Raw genomic sequence first — 21,518 nt, 5'->3', positions numbered from 1 at the left:
CATGGGCTCTGTCTAATATCTCTGGAACCAGAGCTCCCCAGGAGGTGGGGTGGAGAGAAGAGAAAGGGACTTGGGAAGCTAAGACGGTTCTTGACAGCAGGGTGTTCTTCAGCTGACACCTGCCCCAGGTGTGAATTGACATGCTGGGCCACATGGCATGGGAAGTCTAGGATCTAGCTTTCATTCCTCTTTGAAACCAGCTCCTCTTTGCAGCATTCCCTCCTAATGTGAATAGTCACACTTCTCCTTGGGAGTCATCTTTGACCTGCTGTCATCCCCCGTGTCCAGACACCAGCCCCTCCCCAAGTCCTGGTGGTTCTTCTCTGGGATGTCTCTCACCTCCACCCCACTTCTCTAGTCCCACTGCTACTGCCCCAGATGTTCCCTCACATCTGGGGGTTGAACCAGCTTCCTAACTGACAGACGCCTTCCTTGCATTCTAAATTACTCTGCACACCTTCAGGACGCATCTCACCAGCTCAAAAGCCTTCTGTAGTTCCCCATGGCCTAAAGGATCCACTTCTTAGACCCTCCCTTACAGTAAAGGCCCATTTCCTCCACAAAGTCCTCCCTGATGAATCCCTGCCCACAGTGGTCACTCTCAGGTTGGGATTCTTAAATCTGGCCTTATATGCTAGGGGCACTCAAAAGTAAATCATCCCCTGGGTTAGAGTGACTGGACTGCCTGCTCTGTGAAGCCAGGTCATTCTGTTCCAATCCTTGCTTTCATCCTAGCTCTGTATTTCCAACACTTCCCAGCCCTGTTTTTTCTAATTTTCACACCACATAGATCCTTGGGGCTCTAGAAATTTTGCTTAAACTTCTCAAACTGAGTGTTACAGCTCTTTTAGAATTTGTCTAGCTCTTTTAGAATTTAAATAAAAAATAATAAACAAAGAAACTTCGCAAACTGTGAGTTCCTGGCCCCGAAAGCATTCACAATTTCACCTCTACCCTGGCCCCACTACTCCCCTAACAGACCTCCCCACCTCGACCCTAGACAGTGCTCCCCAAGGATGCAGTCAACCTGCCCCTGTTGGAGTTCTGACCCCCAGGGCCATGGCTTGGTATCCAGACCAAGTACTTGTTGAACCCCCTCTGGTAGACAGGCAAGCTCAAGATGCTCTGGGAGAAAACAAGATAAAAGCCTTCCTGCCACCCCCAGGGAATGTCCAGGTAAGGCTGAAGAGTAGTGTGGCCAGCAAGTCAGCAGGGGAGTGTGGCAGCTGTTGGCTCAGGCACCCAGGGCATTCTGTGTAAGGGAGTGGTCAGTGTTGGCCTGGCCAGTAGGCAGGAAAGCCTTCCTGGAGGAAGAAGATTAAACCAGTTTTCAAAGGAGATGGACAGGGTAAGAGGCAGTGGAGGGGCATTTTGAGTGGGAGATGACCCAGCTTAGGTGGGAATGCAAAGCAAGAGCAAAGGCCAAGGAGCTCGGGCAGGTGACATTGGACACAACCTGAGAACTTCAGGCTGACTTTCCATCTCCCACGACCTGAGAGGTCTGGACCCATTTTAGAGGCTCCACCTAAAGGACCTTTCCATGGCAAATACCGGCCTATAGAACCCAAGCTAGGAGACCTCAGATGTCACGACGGCTTTCCACACAGTTTTTTTTTTAAACAATAAATGTCAAATAAAGAGACTTTTATTAGAGATATATGTTTTAAAAATAGTGTCTGAGGTATGCCAGCACACTCTCCACATCTACAAGCCTCTCGGTAGCAACTGATGCACATAATAATGTCCCTGGGGACTTTGGAGATCAGGCAGTGCCTTCTGAATCATCCACCATTAAATTCTGCTCAGTCAGGTTTCAGCATTGAGTGTATTTCATTGCATTTGCTCCTTTTAGAATTGGTGATTGCCCCTGACAAACATGGAAACGCTTAATTAGACCAGAATGTTAGATGAATTACAACACCCCATTTCCTTAACCCTCTTGGATTAGTGAGGGTTAGCTGTGTAGTTTAGGGCCTGGAGAGACACAGACACACCCCCTGGTACTCCTCCCTCTACTGATGACACCATGTGACGCAGTCCAGCAGTTGAGAGCAGGCGGTGGGTGATCCAGGTTAGCACAGGAGAGGATGTGGGGAAACTGTGGCCGTGAGCCTTGAAATTAGTCAGGTCTGGGTGAGAACACCAGGCTCTGTCATGGGCTGGTTCTGTGACCCCTAGGGGACTTGGTTGACTTCTCCTAGCCTCAGTTTCCTCATCTGAAATTTGGGGAAAATAATAGGCACTTTACAGGATTATTGTGAGAAACGAGGCAATGCATGTAAAGTATTAAACACATTGTAGATCTCAATAAATGGTAGTTCTTACCACCGCCCTCTCTTCCCCTATCCCAAGACACTTTCTTATGGAGGTCACCACCTCCTTGGATTACCTGCCAACATCGCTGACCCTTGTCTCTGATTTCCAGGCGTCTCTCTGGGAACCATCTCTCACACATCCCAGGACAAGCATTCTCCGGTCTCTACAGCCTGAAAATCCTGTAAGTATAGGTACACCTCCTTTTACATAGAGCTGCAGCACTGAGAACGGTGAGCAAATCAAAGTTTTAGAACCCAAGTCTTGGTTTACCACTGACTTGCTTATTATTTCCTTATCTTCACTTTCAGTTTCAATTGTTATTTCCATTTCTTTGCTTCACCTTGTCTGTAACAAACTTTATGATTTGTAAACAAACATTTAATTGTACCTGCTACATTCAGCCACACTAAAAGGAAGTGAAACATTAAAAAAAAATAAAGTGTATAATAACCATCGACATAGGTCTTTGTGGGGCTGAGTTCAGTTACAGACCCACAGGTCTCTCCCCATGACCTCTAGCCCAAGAGAGGGAGAAGACTGTTTCCGGACAGGGGAAATTCAGGTGGCTTTTCTTTGGCTCTTCTTCCCCTTGCAACCCAACCTTAGTCTCTGTGGCTGCAGCACTGAGTTTCCATTCTGGCTGTAAACATAGTCCCTCCTTCAGTCTTCATGTTGCTTCCTCCCTGCTCCTCTTTTACCTATTCCCTTTGAAGCAAAAGGAAAGTGAGAGTTGGAGAGGACCTTTTGTTATTCCACCTAGCTTCCACTTACCATCAAACTGATGGCCCATTTCAGAGAAAGGAAGGCTGAGACACAATCTCCTCAACTCATGACTCACCTTGTTCCAACTAAGACTGTCCTCCCCAAGCCTCCTCATATTCTAATGATGAGTGAGGGTAAGAAGAATTGGGAGGAAGCAGATGCATAGGAACTGAAGGTAGATAAGAGAGGTTCCCAGGGAGGGTGCATTGCCACAGGGTCTGGTTTGGGAAGAAAAGGAGGATATTGGGGACTGATGCTGGAGCAACAGAATGAGCATCTGGGGCTTCCCTAAAGTGGTGAGTCATTCCCAACTCTGCTACTCCCTTACCCCTGACTTGACTTGCAGGTCTCCTTTGTACAGTTGAGCAGGTTGTTCATTGCACCAGAGCATCTGGTTAAGGAAGTGAGAAGGGGCTGAATCTCAGTCCTGTGCCCTGGCTTGGGGCTGCATTCACCCTGAAAGGGGTATCTTTTAAAAATGTACTCTGAGTTGCTGATGGGCTAGTGGTGGTCCTGCCCCCCTTGGCCCATGAGCTCCAGGCTTCCAGCTGGTCAAGGTCAACACTCCACATCTAAGCACTTTCTCCTTTCCCTGTGTTGTTCGTCTCTGGCCCCTCTGCCTGTGAATCTCTGACTCCCAGGGCTCTCTGGTCTCTATCCTTCCCTTACTCTCTGCTCTGTCCTTGGGTCTCTCCTGTTGTCACCAGCCTCAGTCTCTTTGTCTCCCCCTTCTCATTCTCTGTCTCAGACCTTGCTCTCCCTCTCCCTGCCCCACTATTCCCTGCCTCTCAGTTCCACTTTTTCCTGTCTCCTCTCTGTGTCTCTCTCCCCATAAACATCTCTGCCCTGGGGAGCAGGGGAGGTGTTCTGAAACAGACACACAGTGCAGGCGGCCTACTTGGTGGTGTGTCTGTACCCAGTGGCAGGCTCAGACCTGCAGCCCAGATTAGAGAGCAGGGCTCTGTTTACTGGGCCTTCAGAAGATGTAAGAGTCACGTCCCATTCCTAAGACTCCGGCTTAGAGATGAGCCTCCTCTTTCTTCTTTGCCTGCATTAGGCAATAAATCAAAGCTTCAGAGAAACCACAGGCCTCCCGCCCCCCTTTCTGCAAATGGCACCCTTGGCTCAGTGAGTAGGGCAGCAGGGGGAGGTTGTGGGAAGGAGTCGAGTGGGAGCTGAGGACAGCCAGGCTGTCTGAGCCCCACTTTGCCATTGAGCCCCATTTTGCCCCATCCTCAAAGATCACCTGGTCCCCCAAAGCCTTTGTGTCAGTCTTTGGCCTACAGAACCTCTCTACCTTAGGGATGGGTTGGGTGGTCTTGGGGAATTATCCTCTTACATGCTTCAAAGCAGAAGATTCCACCTGCATCCTAGGCACGAATTACTTTCTGATGTCTGATGTCAATTTCCCTTGTATTTCCTTCCATTGCTTGCTTTTCAGAGCTGCAAGAAAAATAGAGCAGTAGCACCATGATAATGATAACCCATTTTTGTACCAGGAGACGGTCACCTTAGCTGCTCCCCAGTCTTCTCTGGGCCTGGGACCCTTATCTGAGTGGCCTCTTCTTATTTCAGAGGCTGGGCTCTCCCTGTAGGACACTCTGCCTTGGTCCTTCTCTCCCGAGGCAAAGGATTAAATAAAGAGGATTCCCTCTCTGATCCTTTCTTGAATGACTGTGGCAGAAGCCCTCTCTCATGTCTTTCCCACACCCCCCCACACCCCCACCCATCCCTGCCTGGCCTGGAGATATTACTCTTAAGATCTTCTTCTTCTTCTGAGAGTTCTCTAAGTCTTCAACCCACAGGCTCTGGCCAGGCTCAGATCAAGACAGTCAGCTCCTGCAGGGAATTTTCAGTCTCACACCGCTATCTCTGTCCTGTAGAGCTGGCAAGGCCCAGACGCTAGTCTTAACCATCGCTAGTCTCACCATCCCAGCTCAGCACTGGAGCTGTGCTAAGGGAAGCCACGGCTCCCTCTGCCCTAGGCATGTGGGAAAATGCCTGAGCCTCTGAGGGCTCCTGTCCTGCCTGTTTTTACACAGGGGCAGCTTTGGCCAGAGCTCCTGCATCTTGACCCGTGGCCTAAGGGTGTGGGGATGCGTGTGTGCATGTGTGTGTCAGGCTTCTCCAGTCTTTATCTCAAAAGGTTCCTGTCTTGTCTCCATCACAGGTTTCTTTCCCCAGAGCTGCCCTCCCAGAGAGCTGGGTGAGGCCTGAGGCTTGGTCATCTTCCCACCTCTGCAGACCAACTCCTCCCTCCTTATGCCAGATTGGCCTGACATAAGATGGCCTGGCATCTAGAAAGACTCCTGCTGGGCCTCAGTTGCTTCTCACCAGGCCCAGATCTGGGAAATTGGGGTAACAGTCTGAGGAACTGCCTCCCGTCCTGCCCTCAAGAGACTGGGCAGGAGATTTTCCCAGGTGCCTTGCTCCTGGATTGAGTCCCAAATCCCTGTAAGTCTGTGACTGTGGATTCTTACCCCACGCCATCTTGATAAAGACTAAGGTTCTTAGAAGGCAGCTCCTGCTTCCTGAGCTGGGGCCCATCCCATATGAAACCCTGGCTCCAGGCCATAGAGGAGTGCTTGGGAGTTAGCATCTCCGGGACCCATCCCAGAGGAAATCTCCCCTAGCCGACCTCTAGTGCAGCCCTTTTCACCCTGTATGGAGCCATCTTCAGTTGACATTAGCTGTGTTTACTCTGTGCCTGGCTAGGCAGTGACTATGCCTGGCTGGGTCTGGGCTCCACTAGTGTGGATGAACTGAATTGAACTGACCCACAAAGGGACATGCTGGTCATTTAGGAGCGCTGGGCTCTGTCCGAGCCTCATCAACCTGGCTCAGGGGAGAAGGCTGCCCTCTCTGAGTCACCCCTGTACATGAGGCAAGGCCTGCTGCCCTCATCCTTTCAAGGGACTGGATGACAGGAAGTGGATCTAGCTCTGTGGATCTCATGTGCAGTCAGAAGCCTTGAGGTCAGACTCAGAGCCTCACCAGACCCCAGAACAGATGTTAAGGAGGATCTCAGATTTCCTCTGTCTGAGCCTCCGTTTTCTCACCTTTTAAAGTGGAGGAGTCAGAATAAAATTTCCAACATTTTTAGCTATGGAAACTTAAAACAGATTCTTTGTAGTTCATACACGTGATGATTGGTGTTCACACTCATACGTGTGATGTGCCACCCTTGGACCTTGTTACGACGTCAGCACATTACCCCTCTACATGAAAATTTTTTTTTTAAAAAGGAAACTTAAAATCAAAAGCATTTTGTGGGCTGGGTGTGGTGGCTCATGCCTGTAATCCCAGCACTCTGGGAGGCCAAGGCAGGTGGATAACCTGAGGTCAGAAGTTCAAGACCAGTCTGACCAACATGGTGAAACCCCGTCTCTACTAAAAATACAAAATTAGCAGGGCGAGATGGCGCACACCTGTAATCCCAGCTACTTAGGAGGCTGAGGCAGGAGAATCACTTGAGCCCGGGAGGTGGAGGTTGCAGTGAGCCACCTCCTTGAGAGTTGCGCCATTGTACTCCAGCCTGGACGATAAGAGCAAAAAGCTTTCTCAAAAAAAAAAAAAGAAAAAGCATTTTGTGCAGACCTCCCAATACATAAAACAGATGAATGAGGTCTCTGGTTAAAGTGAGTGAAGAGGGTGGTACACTCCAGGCTGCATCTTACCTACCCACCCCATAACCCCCAAGCACTTCTACAGAACTAAAGGAGCCTTTGGAAACCACTGGTGGATCACCTTTTTTATACTTTTTGGATGTGACATTCATGGTTCCTGCCCCCAAATGCCTCTCTGGCCAGAGAGATGCTTCACATGTGTGAGGGGAGGAGTGCTGAGGACTAGACTTCTACTGTACCAAAGGCTGCACGTTAGAGTCAGCTGGGAGCTTGCAAAACTACTGATGCCTCACATTCCTTCCCCAGAGACTTTGCCCCAGAGATTTAACTGGGCTTCAGTGTGACCTGGGCATTGGGATTTTAAAAATCATCTCAGAGGTCAGGTGCAGTGGCTCATGCCTGTAATCCCAGGACTGTGGAGGGCTGAGGCAGGAGGATTGCTTGAACCCAGGAGTTTGAGACCAGCCTGGGCAACAAATCAAGACCCCATCTCTACAAAAAAATGTTAAAACCTTGTCTGTTGATTCTGATGTACAACCAGGGCTAAGAACCGCTGGCTTAGATAGACTGCCTCTCCATATAGAACCAGGGCTAGAAAAAGAAGTAGGAAAATATCGTCACAAAACCATTGGCCTGAGAGACAGGACTTGAGTCCTAGTCCTGATTCTGCCATTAATTTGCTTTGTAACTTAGGGCAAGTTACCTTCCCTCTCTGAGCCTTCACCTCCTCATCTTGGAAAACAAAGGGCTGTTTCCTTCCAACGTTTATAACCCAGTTGTAGTTCAATAAAAGAATGATGGCTGGGAAATGAGAACAGGAACATCAAGGGAAATGGGTCAGGGCCAAAGCCGACTGCCATGCTGACCTCCAGCTTCATGGGTGTTGATTCCATGAATAAAAGGACTTGCTGATAATCAGACTGTCTGGCATACGATGAGTTGTCTCGGGGAGACAATGAGTTCCCTGACACTAGAAGGAAAATTAAGTGCCCTGAGATGTTACAGTGTCTGTATTGGGAGGAGGTACAATTCAGAAACCTTAAAGATCTTTCTAGATCTCTCTCTGGGATTTGACAAAGGAAAGGATGGAGGAATCTTAGGAGGTGATGTGGGTAGAGATGCACTGAGGGGCCCTTTGGAGCTCGGGACTCACCTGTGCAGTGACCAGATGTAGCCTCCTGGGCCCCTGGAGGGGTGGGGCCTGTGAATAGGCATGAGCAGCCTGCGACCCCGTTTTCTCAGCCATCATTTCTCTTGTATCCTTGCTCCAAGCACCCTCAGCCTTCTCATGAGAATCAAGGCAGGCCCCTGAGATGGGAAGCGAAGGCCCACCCTTTAGATGAAAGAAGTCCGGATGGCTGGGAGGGTAGAAACACTAAGCAGGGCAGAGGGCAGGAAATGTCCTGGATGGAATGTCACCACTGAGTGAGGCTTTATGCACCTTCTGGCAGCCTCTTCCTTTGAAAGATGAAGGAATCAAGGTCCAGAGAAAGGAGAGGAAGTGACTTACTCAAGTCATCCAGTAAATGGTAATACTGAAACCAGATACTAATAATGATAATTGATAGTATCAGTGAATGTGCTATTGAACTTGTCCTCTGTGTGAGACACTGCCATTGAGGGCTTTACAGGGGTAATTTTATTTGATCCACACAATCAGTGCATGAGGTCAGTATCATCCCCAACTTACAGATGAGAAAAGAGAAAACTAAGGCCCATGGTGCTTAAGTAGCTTGCACAGTACCACACAGCTGGAAAGCAACAGAGCTAGGATGTGGATCAGGGCTGTCTGACTTCAGAGTCTGCACCTGTGACAACTATACTGTAAGGAAGCCCGAGAGACACAGGTTTAAATTCCAACCCTGAAGCAAAACTCTGTAACTGGAAAGGCCCCTCTGGCATTGGGTGGAGCCTGGATTGAAGGGGCCACTGGAGGCCAACAGACCTTCAGGAACATGGAGTTTGCATGGAAAGGGGCTGAGCCCTCCAGCTGCTCACAGCCGTGGGCTCTGCCCCTTCTTGCAGCCAGGCCCTTCCCCTGTGTGGCCCTTGCCCCTTCCCCACCCCTTGGGGTGGCAAGGAGGAACCCAATCCCAGGGGTCCCCAAAGTCTGTCTTTGTTCTTTGTTCTCCCTTCTGTAGCCTTGCCTCTATGAAGGGCTCCTCCTATCTCCACCCACTCCCACAGTGAGCTCAGCATTCTTTTGTTCTTGTGATGCTGAGGTTGGGTTCATATTTGAGATTTTCACATACCTGTAAGAGGAGTTTAAGAGAGATGACATGTGACTCTGACCAGGACGTCACATAGGAGGCATGGAAAACGACTCAGGCTCATCATCTTACAGCTCAGCATTTTCTGGCCGTTGCTGTATCCCACCACTGTGATAGATGCTGTGGGGTAATGGTTAAGTGTCTAGACTCTGGACCCAAACCCTCTAGGTTCAAAGCCTAGCTCTGTCAATTAGCAGTTGTGTGCACCCTCAGCATGAGGATGATAATAATTCCTATCTGTTGGAGTTGTAACAAGGGTAAGTTTGAATTAATACAAGTTCTAAGACCAGGACCTGGCACATTAGCCATTCCTATTATTAAACTAAAGGACCAGAAATTGGGCTACTCTTCCTGAGGCATGGAATTACCTGAATGATTGTGCGCCAAGGTTTCCCCCTCTGAAAGATGGATGGATACACCATTAAGGGGTAACTGAGACTCCTAGAGTAGGGCTCACTCACTGTGCCCAGGGCAGTCAGCAACTTCCTCCCTTCCTGCTTCCCCAGCTCTTCCATGAACTCCCTGTGTGCTCTCCTTCTCATTTCTGGATCTAAAGGCCTGGAGGGTTTTCCTCCCATGTCTTTACCCAGTTCCTCCTCTTGTTCAGGGCTCTGTGCCTTGGGGGACTCCTTGCACTTTCGAGTGCTCTCTTCAAAACTTTCTAAGACCCCTCTGATGCCTGGGGTTGGCTAGAGTCAGCAGTGCCACCTGGAGTGACACCCCAGGCCCTATTTCTCCCCTTGTACATGCTCTCTGACCCTCTACCCTACACATGGGGTTCCCAGGTGCCCTGAGGAGCTCCAGGACTCCTGCCTATGGAGTCGTCGTGGAGTCTTGGGGCTTGGGTCCTGGTCCCCAGAGGACAGCTAGTGAGCAGATCGTTTTCATTGGCTGGCATAGCACTTCTTTGAGGCATCAGGTGAGATTGGGCCATGAGAATAGTGCAGATACACTCATCTGGGGTACTTCGAATTGTTCCTATAGACAAAGGCTGAAAAAAATGTATTTGCCTGGGGCCCTGACACCCTAAGGGCAGCCTTACCCTCATCCACATCCTCCCCTCCCACAAAGAAGCCTTTAGCTTTTCAGATGAATAGACATGGAAACTGACAACCTACATTTTCCCACATCCTTCCTGACCAAACTTTAACAAAATCCCAAGTACTCTGTCTTCAGAATGTCTTCTCTCCTTCCTCTCCATGGTCTTCTTCACCCCTGCCTCCTCCTAGGGTCCCTTCTGAGATGCTCTCCCTGAACACTGGGCCTCCCGGCCCCATGTACAACCCCCCTGGGACCTCAGCAGCCTCTGAATCTGCACTAACAAAGCAGGGGAGCTGGACCAGACTCTCTCTGGGGCTCTGAGGCTGGGGTGAGAAGGAGGGGTCTGGCTTGGGGCTGGGGGTTCAAGGGAGGAGTCTGCACCCTCTAGCCAGCTCTGCATGCCATGTAGGTCCTTAAAGCCCTTTCTCTTTTCCCTAGGATGCTGCAGAACAATCAGCTGGGAGGAATCCCCGCAGAGGCGCTGTGGGAGCTGCCGAGCCTGCAGTCGCTGTGAGTCATTAGAGGGCCGGTCTGGGAGTCACCAGCTTCCTGGGGCCTGAGTCACAGCCCAGGGCCCCCTGCCTCAGCTTTCCTTTCCCTCTGCAGGCGCCCCTTCTCCCAGTCCACATTCCAGACAGCATGCCGCTCCTGGCTTTGGTTTCTCCGGGGTTTTCTGTTGTCATCAGTGTGTGGATGTGTACACTCCTATGCGTATTTCAGGAAAAGAGGGCTCCCATGCCCCACTGGGGGACTGTGGGAATGGGACCTCCCTAGGTGAGGCCACCAGGCCAGCGGTCCTGGGGCGACTGGCGTTCTGCCATTGGAGCCTGGGGTTAGGGGTGGAGACTGCCGCCCAAAAGAAGCATCAGGAAGGGGCTGTCTCCTCTACCTAGCCTGCTCTCGCCCCTGGGCTCTGTTGTGGGTGGGAAGGAGGCTAGGCTCAGATACTCATTTTCTTTACTTGGGGGTGGGACTGCCCTCAGGGACTCACAGGCCACCCATCACAGATCCCTCCCTCCAAGGAGCCCTGTAGTTCCCTTCTTGTCCAGCAGGGGCATCGTGGAAGCCAGACCCAGCCTGAGGGTGGAAGCGGGAGCAGGTGCTCCAGGGTGATGTAACCCAGCCCAGTGGGAGCCGCTGGGCTTCATCCACATAGTGCACAGCCCAAAGCCTGGAACACAGTAGGTGCCTCATACATGCTTGATGAACCTAACTTAATTATCAGGTACAACTTCATCCTATGGGAGAATGAACAGATATTTTGGGAGAAGTCAAAGTTGGGGGGTAAGATTGGGGCACAGCAGTTAGCTAGTGGGGGAAGCTGAGTCATAGTGGGCATGCAGTGTGTCCGGACAAAGGCCTCTCATATTCCCAACCTTTGGCGCTGTTCAGTCTGTGGATGTGGAAGTCAGACAACTTCTGACTTCTCCTTGGGTGGAAGGAGAAATGAGGTGGGAAAAGGTGACTTTCCTTCCCATGACTGATATTTAGGCCCCATTCCACCTTACACAGAGGGCCAGCTGTGGGGGTCCTGGCTAGCAGCTGTGCCACACCCACCCATGGTGAGGGCTTTCCTCTCCTACTCCTTCCCTGGGTGCCCTCTACCCTCCTGCCTTTGTGTCTGGTCCCTGGCACTCCTCAGCTGCTCGACCGATCGGCCCCAGTGGCAGAACCTGCCTCCCCGCACTCTCTCAACTTCTGCCCCCGCTTCCCAGTGAGTGCTGGGGGTCTGGCCCCAGCCCTCTCCTCTCCCTCCATCCAGCCTCACCCCTGGACAGGGCGAGGCAACCCAGTGTGCCCCTAGAGGCCAAGGTCAGAAGACCAGAGGCTAGGCAAGCCTGTGCTTGCTCCCCACCCGCAAGGGCAGACTAAACATTTGCCTAGGGCACCAGCGTAGCACGAACAGCCAAAAAACAAGGGAGGAGGAGTGAGGAGAATTTGACATTTCATCCACAGCCTCAAAGAGGACTTCATAGGGGAAAAAAAATTAGACTTTCACTGGACTCCTTCACACTTTTAAGGCTGTTAGGTTTACCTTTTTTAAAAAAATCGTGAATCACATATTCTGAGTTCTTGGGGCTTCTTGCTTTCGGACTAGGCATGGAGCTTTTCGGCAACGCAGACAATTTTCCCTACACTTTCTGGGAAGTGGGCAGCCCTTGTGGCTGGGAGAACCAGACCATTAGCTTTCAGGCCCATTATTCTCCTTTGCCTGGGTATAACAGGGCAGGAGACAGAGGTCAAGTCCCCCACTCCCCCAGTTATAAGGCAGATGAGTAGATTTTGCTTTTTGCAATCCCCCAAGAAGAGCACTGGCCTGTGTGACAGAAAATGTGGCTTCAAGTCCTGGCTCTGGTCTTGACTACTGTGTCATTTACCCTCTCTGCACCTCAGTTTCTCTATCTTCAAGGTGGGGATAATTATCTTCCCTGCCTCACAGGGTGTTGGGAAGATCAAATATATAGTCAATGTGAGGGGGATTTGCAAAAAAAAAAAAAAAAAAAAAATTTCACCAACTAAAAATGATTGAGTTATTTTTTTGGGGTTTTTTTCATCTAACCAGTCATTGATCCTCCGCCTTTTTTTTTTTTTTTTTTTTTTTGAGAAAGGGTCTGGCTCTGTCACCCAGGCTGGAGTGCAGTGGCCTGATCTCAACTCACTGCAACCTCCACCTCCTAGGCTCAAGCCACCCTCCCACCTTAGCCTCCTGAGTAGCTGGGACTACAGGCGTGCACTACCATGCCCAACTAATTTTTGTATTTTTTTGTAGAGATGGGGTTTTGGTTTTGCCATGTTGTCCAGGCTGGTCTCAAACTCCTGTGCCCAAGCAATCCACCTACCTTGGTCTCCCCTCCCACAGTTCTGGGATTACAGGAGTAAGCCACTGTGCCCAGCCTGATCCTTTTTTTTTTTTTTTTTTTTAAGACAGAGTTTCACTCTGTCGCCCAGGCTGGAGTGCAGTGGTGCGATCTCAGCTCACTGCAACCTCCGCCTCCTGGGTTCAAGAGATTCTCCTGCCTCAGCCTCCCAAGTAGCTGGGACTACAGGCGTGGACCACCACGCCCGACTAATTTTTGTATTTTTAGTAGAGCCAGGGTTTCACCATATTGGCCAGGCTGGTCTTGAACTCCTGACCTCGTGATTCGCCTGCGTCGGCCTCCCAAAGTGCTGGGATTACAGGCGTGAGCCACGGCGCCCAGCTCCATTTTTTTTTTTTTTTTTTTTTTAAACAAAAGTTTTTGAGATGGCAGAACCAGAGTTGAGCCTTGAAAGACTAGTATGAATCAGGTGAAGAGGCAGGGAATGACGTTTCGGACAGACGGAACAGCACACGCTGCAAAGGCACAAAGTTAAGAAGGAACCTGAAAGGTTCTTGTATGGGTTGGAATCCCGAGAGCTCCCCAACAGCTAACACGTGGCGGTGTGTTTTAACAAGAGCCTGGGTGCTGGCGGGCTGAGGCGTAAAATGGCGTCAGCCGGAAGTGAGGACGGGGCAGGGGTTTTATTGTCTCCTGTAAACAGGGGGCGTCTCAGTCTGACGTAACGGCTACGTGGTACCCGGATGGCCTCTTTCTCGATCTGAAGATCGACACCAGGGGGTAGGTGTCTTCCTGGTAGGTGTCTTCCAAACAGGGTAGGTGTCTTCTGGCCGGCTCTTTTCCTGCTTCTGCTATTTTGCTGGCGCATGCTGCTGGCGCAAATAGCCCTGCGCCTGGCGACTGGGCTTGAGAAGGGAGGAGTTACTCATCCCTTCAAGCTTTCAGGCGCCGGGGAGAATCTTTCAGAACCAAGTAAATTCTGAAGAATTTGGAAGGAAGTGAGTTTGGCTGGCTGAACTTGTGTGTGTGTGTGTGTGTGTGTGTGTGTGTGTTGGGGGACCGGTGGGAAGGGCAGTAGTGGGGAAAGACCTGGAGTTAGAAGTGGTCATACCTGAAAAGTAGGCAGGACCTTGCTAAGGATTTGGACTTTATTCTTAAGACAGCGGGGAGCCATGGGAGGGCTTTTAGCAGGAAAGCAAGGTGATAGGGTTTGTGTCTTTGAAAAGTTACTTTGGCAGCAGTTATAGGGGGCAGTCTGAAGGTGGGGAAGTCACTGAAGAGGCTCCTAAACCAAGGCAGCATGTTAGTGGCCAAAGGAAAGACAGACAGGGGCATTGGTGAAAGGAGAAGCAGACAAACTAGAAATATCTAGAAGTCATGCCAGTGAGACTCTGGAGTCGGATTGTTTGTGTTCACCTCTCAGCTTCTTCACTTACTCACTTACTGTCCTTAAGACCCTGGGCAGACTACTTACCCCCTGCGTTTCCATTTCTTCATCAGCAAAATAGAAGCGATAATAGTATCTATGTATCTCAACAGCATAGAATGAAATGATTTAATGTACATAAAAGAATTAGAACAGCACCTTTTGTTGCTACTTCTACAATGATCATTAGTAGTAGTAATGCTGACTGGATGTGGGAGCTGAGGGAGAGGAGAAGTTCAGCTGACACCCAGTTCTTGGGCTTTGACATCAGGGTGTACCATCAGCAAGAGTCTGGCACGTGGTAAGAGCTTATTAAGAACATGCAGGCTGGGCGCAGTGGCTCATGCCTGTAATCCCAGCCCTTTGGGAGGCTGAGGCAGGTGGATCACCTGAGCTCAGGAGTTCAAGACCAGCCTGGCAAACATGGCAAAACCCCGTCTCTACTAAAAATTCAAAAAATTAGCCGGGCGTGGTGGTGGGTGCCTGTAATCCCAGCTACTTGAGAGGCTGAGGCACGAAAATTGCTTGAACCTGGGAGGCAGAGGTTGCAGTGAGCTGAGATTGCGCCACTGTACTCCAGTCTGGGCAACAGAGCAAGACTCCATCTCAGAAAAAAAAAAAAAAGATATGAAAGAACGAATGAACCACACAAGGTGAGTGCTCTGGAGAGAGTGCAGGGAAAGGGGATGTGCTGAGGCCCCTCTGGGACATGTTGAGTTTGTGGTGCCTGCAGGCAGGATGACCAAGTATCCTAGAGAACCTGGAAAGTTGGTCAGTTGACCTGCAGGACATCAGTGTGTGTGTGTGTTGGTGGGAAGAGGGGAGGTCTGTAATCCAGCTCAAGGATTCTGTATGTAGGTGTTATGTTCTAAGTGTTTGGAAATTGGGAGATTCAAGGAGAGACCGCCTCAGGCCCCACAGTAAGGTGCTGCTCTGTCTTATTCAGGTCCTTCCGTCTTAGCGACAGTAAAAGCAGGCCCAGGTGGCTAGGCTGAAAGGAGACAGTGGGAAAAAATGACAATTTTTTGGACTTCCCTGTGTGCCAGCAGGGACCCATCATTCCATACCTCTGACCTTCCTCCAAGGGACTATTGTGCCCCCAGACCAATGCCCAAGGCCAGGCTAAAGCTCCCCTAAAGCTACATGAGATGTTCTACGTATATTGTCTGATTTATTCCTCACAGAAACCCCTCTCTAATAATCGCTGTCTCTGTTATCAGATGAAGAAATAGAGGCAGACAAGTTCAGGGCCTCTTCCAAGGTCAGAGCTGGTGAGTGGGCATGGCAGGCCTACACCCAGTTGTTGGACTCCAAAGGCTACAAGGGAAGCTGCCTTTTGATGGCTGTCATTGGGTGACCCTTCCTGCTTCCCAAGACGTACCAGCAAATGGAAATGTCTTTCCTGTTGGAAATCAACGGATCAGGGAAGTATGTAGAGGATGCACCCCTTGCCCCTGCCCCTCCTGGGGTGATGTGTTCCCAGAGCAGACCAAGCGCATTTAGGGACCTGAGCAAACTCTTGTGGACATTCCTGGAGCCTCAGGGAAGGTTCAGTTTTGTGGTCCACTTTCTACCAGCTAGAACCAGATGGGGGCACAGTAAGAGGTAGGTTTGTGTGAGTGAGGAGTGGGGCTAGGGCTAGGGAACAGGGGCCAGCCAGGCATTCTAGGCCCAGAGACCCAGCTGAATGTGGTGCACAAACTGTTTGGCTTGACACCTGGGCAGGCAGCACCCAGCTCCACAATACCCTCCTCCTTGGATACACTTGCTTTCTCCCTGACCAGTGTGGGAGGGGGGAGAATGGCCATGCCAGACATGTCATGCCAGGCTTGAGCCAAGGCCAAGAGAAGCCACGGGAAGCCAGCAGAGCCTGGGGGAAAATAGAAACTGGGTGGGGGTGAGGCAGGGCAAGGGGGAGACAGCATGGCAAAGCAGAAGAAGTGGGGGCTGCACTGGTCTGGGTCCTGGGGAGCTCCGGCGGGCTGGTCCCAGAAGAGTTGGAAAAGCACAGTGGCAAGACTAAAGGGGAGAAAACAGCCAAACAGCCCAAACCTGGATACTCTGGGGGGGAAATGCATAATGCGAAGGACAGCCACATGAAACTAGCAAACATTGTCTAGAGCCGGGGAAATGAATCAAGGGCAGTATCAGACTCCAAACTGAAACCCAAGGCAGAACTACCGCAACCCTCTCAGCCCAAGCCAGCCAATCCAAAACAAATTGGTTGCCTGCTGAGAGGAAAAAGGTGGAGAAGCCAGGGTGGACAGATGATGTGCTGGTATGCTCTGGGCTGGGGAAGGCAGCTGGGCTCAGGTGACGTGGGAAGGAGGAGTGGCTCCCTCTTAGCACATTTCAATATGCTAAGCACTTTCATATATCTCATTTAATCCCCAAAGCCCTGTAAAATAGTGTCTGTTATTCTCATTTTATAGATGAGGCAACTAAAACCCAGAGGGGTTAAGCAACTTGCCTGAAGTCACACGGCTAGGATGTTACAGAGCTGGGACTTTAGCTCCAACTCCAAAGTACCAGGTTCTTAACCCGTATCCTTTAGTACATCCCCTAAAGCTATAATCTTTAGGATCCAGAGAGTTGGGTTCAAGTCCTAGCTCTATCACTAGCTATGAGGCCATGGCAAGTCACTTCCTCTCTCTGAGCCCAAGGTTCTCTATCTCTAAAATGAGAGGGTCCAGTGGGATGATTGGCAGACAGGTGTCCCAAGTGAATGTCATGCATAAAGGTACAGGAACTTCCTAATGGGGTTACTGACTCTGCTCTCGAATTGGTTATGCTTACTGGGTGCTTGCTCTCTCTGGGTCTCAGTTTCCCTTACTGTGCAATGGAAAGTATCTTTGAACCCTTCCAGTCTCCTGGGAATGCTGTGAGTTGAGATGAGGAGGAAAGACCTGAGCTGCTCCAGGAGAAAATGGCTGAACCATTTTGTCCAGCGTTGGAGGTCTTAGGAGGGATTGGCAGTGTTCCCAGGGAGAACCAAAAGCAAGGGACCTCTGGGCAGGGCCCCCTCATCTCATGCCTCTGATCGCCCTCGAAAGGAGTATTGTACCCCCAGACTAATGCCCAAGGGCAGGTGAACAACAATAACCAACACTTAGATGGCACTTTCCATGTGCAAGTCATTGCACTTATTCTCTCACTTCACCCTCACAGTACTCCTCTGGGATGGCTACTGCTAGATGTCTTGTAATCCCCATTTTTATAGATGAGCAAACTGAGGCACAGAGCCATACAGTGACTTATAGCAGAGCCTGGGTCAGAAGTCAGGCAGTCTGGCCCAAAGTCCACGCATTTAACCATGGTGCTGGGCTGCCTCTCAAGAGCAATTCTGAGGGGGCTGAATGAGATGACAAGCCTTGGGAAGTGGCCCATCAGTGGGGCTCGGGAACCATGGTATTTCCAGGGCACCTGCTCCCAGAGCTGACCTTGGGTTGTGAGCTCTGCTGGGGCGTGTCTGAGGCTCTTGGATTGCCCTGTTTCTGTCATTACCCTAGGTATTCTAGAGTTAAAGGGAGCCTGGGTTGAGGGGATGGTTCTGGCTGCCTGGGGAGGTAGGGGATGTGAACACTGGTATCAGCATTGAGCCCTGGAGACCCTTGGCCTTGATCAGCACCCCCAAAGAGTCCACAAGAGAGCACCTGAGGCTGGTCATTGCCTAATAACCATCTTCTTATGAAGAGCATTAAGACATTTCTAGGAGCTTTTCACCAGAAATGGCTCTTCTATCTTCCCTTGTGAGGAGTAGCAATGCAATTATAGCCCCATTTTACAGACAGACCTGCAGGGGAGGTGTAGAGCAGGAGGTGACTTGCCTGGGATTCACTATGGGTTAGAGATGAAGCCGGGATGGAGCTGAGGAGGATCTTGTGGTGACAGGAGAAGGGCCCAACCATGACTGACCGTACCACTCACACAGCCTCCTGGAAGCAAATCTTCAAGAGGGCCCAAGTGGGAGGCCTGGGCGATTCCAAGAGAAGGAGCCAGTTGTGCATGAAATTGGGGATTTTTCTCAAGGAGTCATTTTCTTGGGTCTCCTGAGCACTGAGGAAAGGAGGAAGACATCATGGGGTTGGTGGTGGGGGTGGATGGCGACAAGGAAATTGTCCTTGGTTGAAGGACTAAAGATGAGAATAAGAAACAAAGTCTTTTTTGTCTGTTTGTTTTTGTTGTTGTTTGTTTTGAGAGGGAGTCTCACTCTGTCACCCAGGCTGGAGTGCAGTGGTGCAATCTCGGCTCACTGCAACCTTCCACCTGCTGGGTTCAAGCAATTCTCCTGCCTCAGCCTCCCAAGTAGCTGGGACTACAGGCGTGTTCCACCATGCCCAGCTAATTTTTTGTATTTTTAGTAGAGATGGGGTTTCACCATGGTGGCCAGGCTGGTCTCGAACTCCTGACCTCGTAATTTGCCTGCCTTGGCCTCCCAAAGTGCTGGGATTACAGGCTTGAGCCACCACGCCCAGCCTAGTCACCTGTGTCTTAACAAGCCCTCCAGGTGATTCTGACACACACTGACAATTAAGGACCACTGTTACAGAAGAAAAGGATGTATTGTTATGCTAGGGCTGCCTTAACAAAACATCAAAAACTAGGCGGCTTAAAACAACTGAAATGCATTCACTCATAGTTCTGAGGCCAGAAGTTCTAAACCAAGGTGTCAGCAGGGCTGCAGTACCTCTGAGGGTGCTAGGGGTGAGTGCTTCTTTGCCTCTTCCAGCTTCCGGCAGCTGCTGGTGTTCCTTGTGGCTGCATCACTCCAGTCTCTGCCTTCTGCCTTCACGTGGCTTTCTCCTCTTTCTTTGTGTCTCTCTGTGGTCTCTGATAAGGATACTTATCATTGGATTTAGGGCCCACCTGGATCATCCTGACCATCTCACCCCAAGATCCTTAATACATTTGCAAAGGCCCCTTTTCTAAATAAGGTCCCATTTACAGGTTCTGGGAGTTGTATATCTTCTGGGGCCTCCATTTCACCCACTACAAGGGGAGGAGGGAAAGTGGGCCTGGACCCTGTGAGAGAGCACTTGGGGGTAAGAAGCTGAGGCTAGAGGCAGGAAAAAGAAAACAGGAGGGTTAGAGTGGGCAGTAGTCGTGAGCCGGCTGTGCCCACCATGGGGGCATCTGGCCAAGTGAGGCCCAGAGCTGGTTGGAGAAGGGAGCAACAGGGGCAACAAGGCCAGAGGTCTGGGGTGCTCTCAGCTAAGGCCTTGTCCTGAAGATGCCGTCTGCTGTGGAAAAGCCCCCCCCCCCCCCAATCTGCCTGCAAGCTGTGCAGGTGATCTAGTGAACCCTGTTGGCACCACCCATCCTGCCTGCCAGCCAGAAGGCCCTAAGGCTCAGCTGTGCTGTAGAGCCCAGCGGAGGGGTCCCCAGGGATGCACGAGGTGGCAGATGGCCTCCCTGGCATGGCTATTTTGGGCTCCATGATTATATGCTACTGTATTTGGATCTTCCCAAGGTTCCGGGAGTTGATTACCACATGCGTTTGGGGCAGAGGCTGCTCTGAGGTGGGTGGGTGGGTGGGCAGCCCCCTGCAGCCCACAAGGGTCTGAACATGGGTAATTTCGCTCCTGAGAGATGCTAGGAGAGTGTTCGTGGTGGGCTGGGCCAGGGGATCAGGGATGATTCTTTCAGCCGTAAATGCCGGTCTGGGACAGAGTTGGCCCAAGTCGGGCCACCCAGGAGCAGTGCGGGGACACCTCAGCTCAGACTTGTGGGGCTCCTCAGCCTTCCTGCTAGCCTTCTCTGGCTATGGTGCTAGGGCCTTCTTGGGCCAGAATGTTCTCCTCTGAGTGGACCACTCCTGCCCTCTGTGCCCCACAGAGCTCAAGCAGGCCAAGGTCTGAGAGGCCTGAGGCAAGAGTACCCCGGGTGTTGCGAACTGATAGCTCAGATTTGGTGTAGGTGCAATTAAGCCCCCAGTCGGGGCCAGGAGGTGGGTGATCCCTCCCCCATGGGGAGAGGACAGAGGCAGGCTTTCTCCTCAGTTCTCCTTCCTCTTGTATTATTGCCCCTTCCTGAGCAGCTGATGCCAGTGCAGAGCCCTGGCCTGAGTTCTGGATCTGTCAGGAGGGAAGAGGAGACCGAACTATTGGTGTGTCTCTGTCCATCCATCCATGCATCCATTCATCCATCCCTCCCTCCCTTCATCTACCCATTCATCCATCCCCCCTCCCTCCTTCCCTCTGTCCCTCTATCCATCCATCCATTCATCCCTCCCTCCCTTTATCTATCCATTCATCCATCCCCCATCCCTCCCTCCCTCTGTCCCTCTCTCCATCCATATATCCATTCCTCCATTCCCATCCCTCCATCCATCCATCCATTCATCCATCCCCCATCCCTCCATCCATCCCTCCCTCCCTTCATCTATCCATTCATCCATCCCCTATCCCTCCATCCATCCATCCCCCCATCCATCTGTCCATCTGTTTGTTTTTGTAAACTTGGACGAGTGCTTGAAATGCCTAACACAAGAGATACTGAGATAAATAATAAAACAAGGGCCCTGCCTTTTCAGCAGCTCTTGGTCTGATGTAGGAATATTAGACACACCAAGACCCCATCTTCATCCTTCCCTTCCCATACATTCTCCCATTCTGTGCACTTAAACTTCTGTGACAGAAAAGTCAGTGCAAGCAAACATGATGTAAAATGTGTATATAAAAGCTAAAGGAGAGTTGACTAAAATGATGAAAACCGGGTGAAGCCCAGTGTGTGTAATAAATATTATATTGGTAGTTAATGTTTGGTGAGTGCTTACTATGTTACCAGGCTCTAGGCTAATCCTTGGCAGACTACCTCATTCCTTGCAACAAGCCCCTAAAGGAGGTCCTGTGATCCTTTTTTTACAGATGAGGAAATGAAGATGTAGGGAATTGATCAGTTGGTAAAATGGTTCATCTGAATACAAAGCTCATGCATGCCCTTAGCCATGACTTTAGACTATGCAGAAGGGCAGCTGTGAGGAACCCTTGAGATCTAGTTCCCAAGGCTGTCTACCTCATAGCACTAGGGAAGCTATAAAGTGCAGATCCCCAGGCCCCTTCTCAGACTTAGTGAACTGGAATCTTCAGGGCTGGGGCCCAAGAATCTGGATTTTAAAAAAATCTTCCCAGGTGATTCTGATGCAGAGCTAGGTTTGGGAGCCACTGCTCCGGTCTTTGCCACTCAAAGTGAGCTTCATTGGCCAGCAGCATCGGCATCACTTGCGAGTATAAGTGCAGAACCTCAGACCTGCTCATGC

The 21,518-nt window shown here is 50.7% G+C and overlaps 1 protein-coding gene, 1 non-coding gene and 1 pseudogene across 6 annotated transcripts in view; all 3 read left to right on the top strand.

The window, feature by feature from the left end:
* LGR6 (leucine rich repeat containing G protein-coupled receptor 6) overlaps positions 1-21,518 on the top strand; it is a 126,211-nt gene that overhangs the window by 30,967 nt on the left and 73,726 nt on the right. Inside the window, exons 3-4 of one of the 5 annotated variants that reach the window (XM_032136928.2) lie at positions 2,426-2,497; positions 10,454-10,525. In XM_032136928.2, coding sequence (XP_031992819.1) covers positions 2,426-2,497; positions 10,454-10,525 — 144 coding nt within the window. Of the gene's footprint in view, positions 1-2,425; positions 2,498-10,453; positions 10,526-13,492; positions 13,650-15,571; positions 15,689-21,518 lie in introns of those variants that run through there. The other 4 variants (XM_058430833.1, XM_058430831.1, XM_058430832.1 and 1 more) reach the window with 4 other exon arrangements.
* Positions 832-886, top strand: LOC116458146 (U7 small nuclear RNA; annotated as a pseudogene).
* On the top strand, positions 6,201-6,301 carry LOC116458173 (small nucleolar RNA U13). Its single transcript, XR_004245238.1, has one exon. It is a non-coding gene; the product is annotated as a small nucleolar RNA U13 (small nucleolar RNA).

Source organism: Hylobates moloch, unplaced genomic scaffold, assembly GCF_009828535.3.
Source record: "Hylobates moloch isolate HMO894 unplaced genomic scaffold, HMol_V3 SCAFFOLD_18, whole genome shotgun sequence".
NCBI classification, from domain to species: Eukaryota; Metazoa; Chordata; class Mammalia; order Primates; family Hylobatidae; genus Hylobates; species Hylobates moloch.
This window is presented reverse-complemented; position numbering and strand designations above follow the sequence as displayed.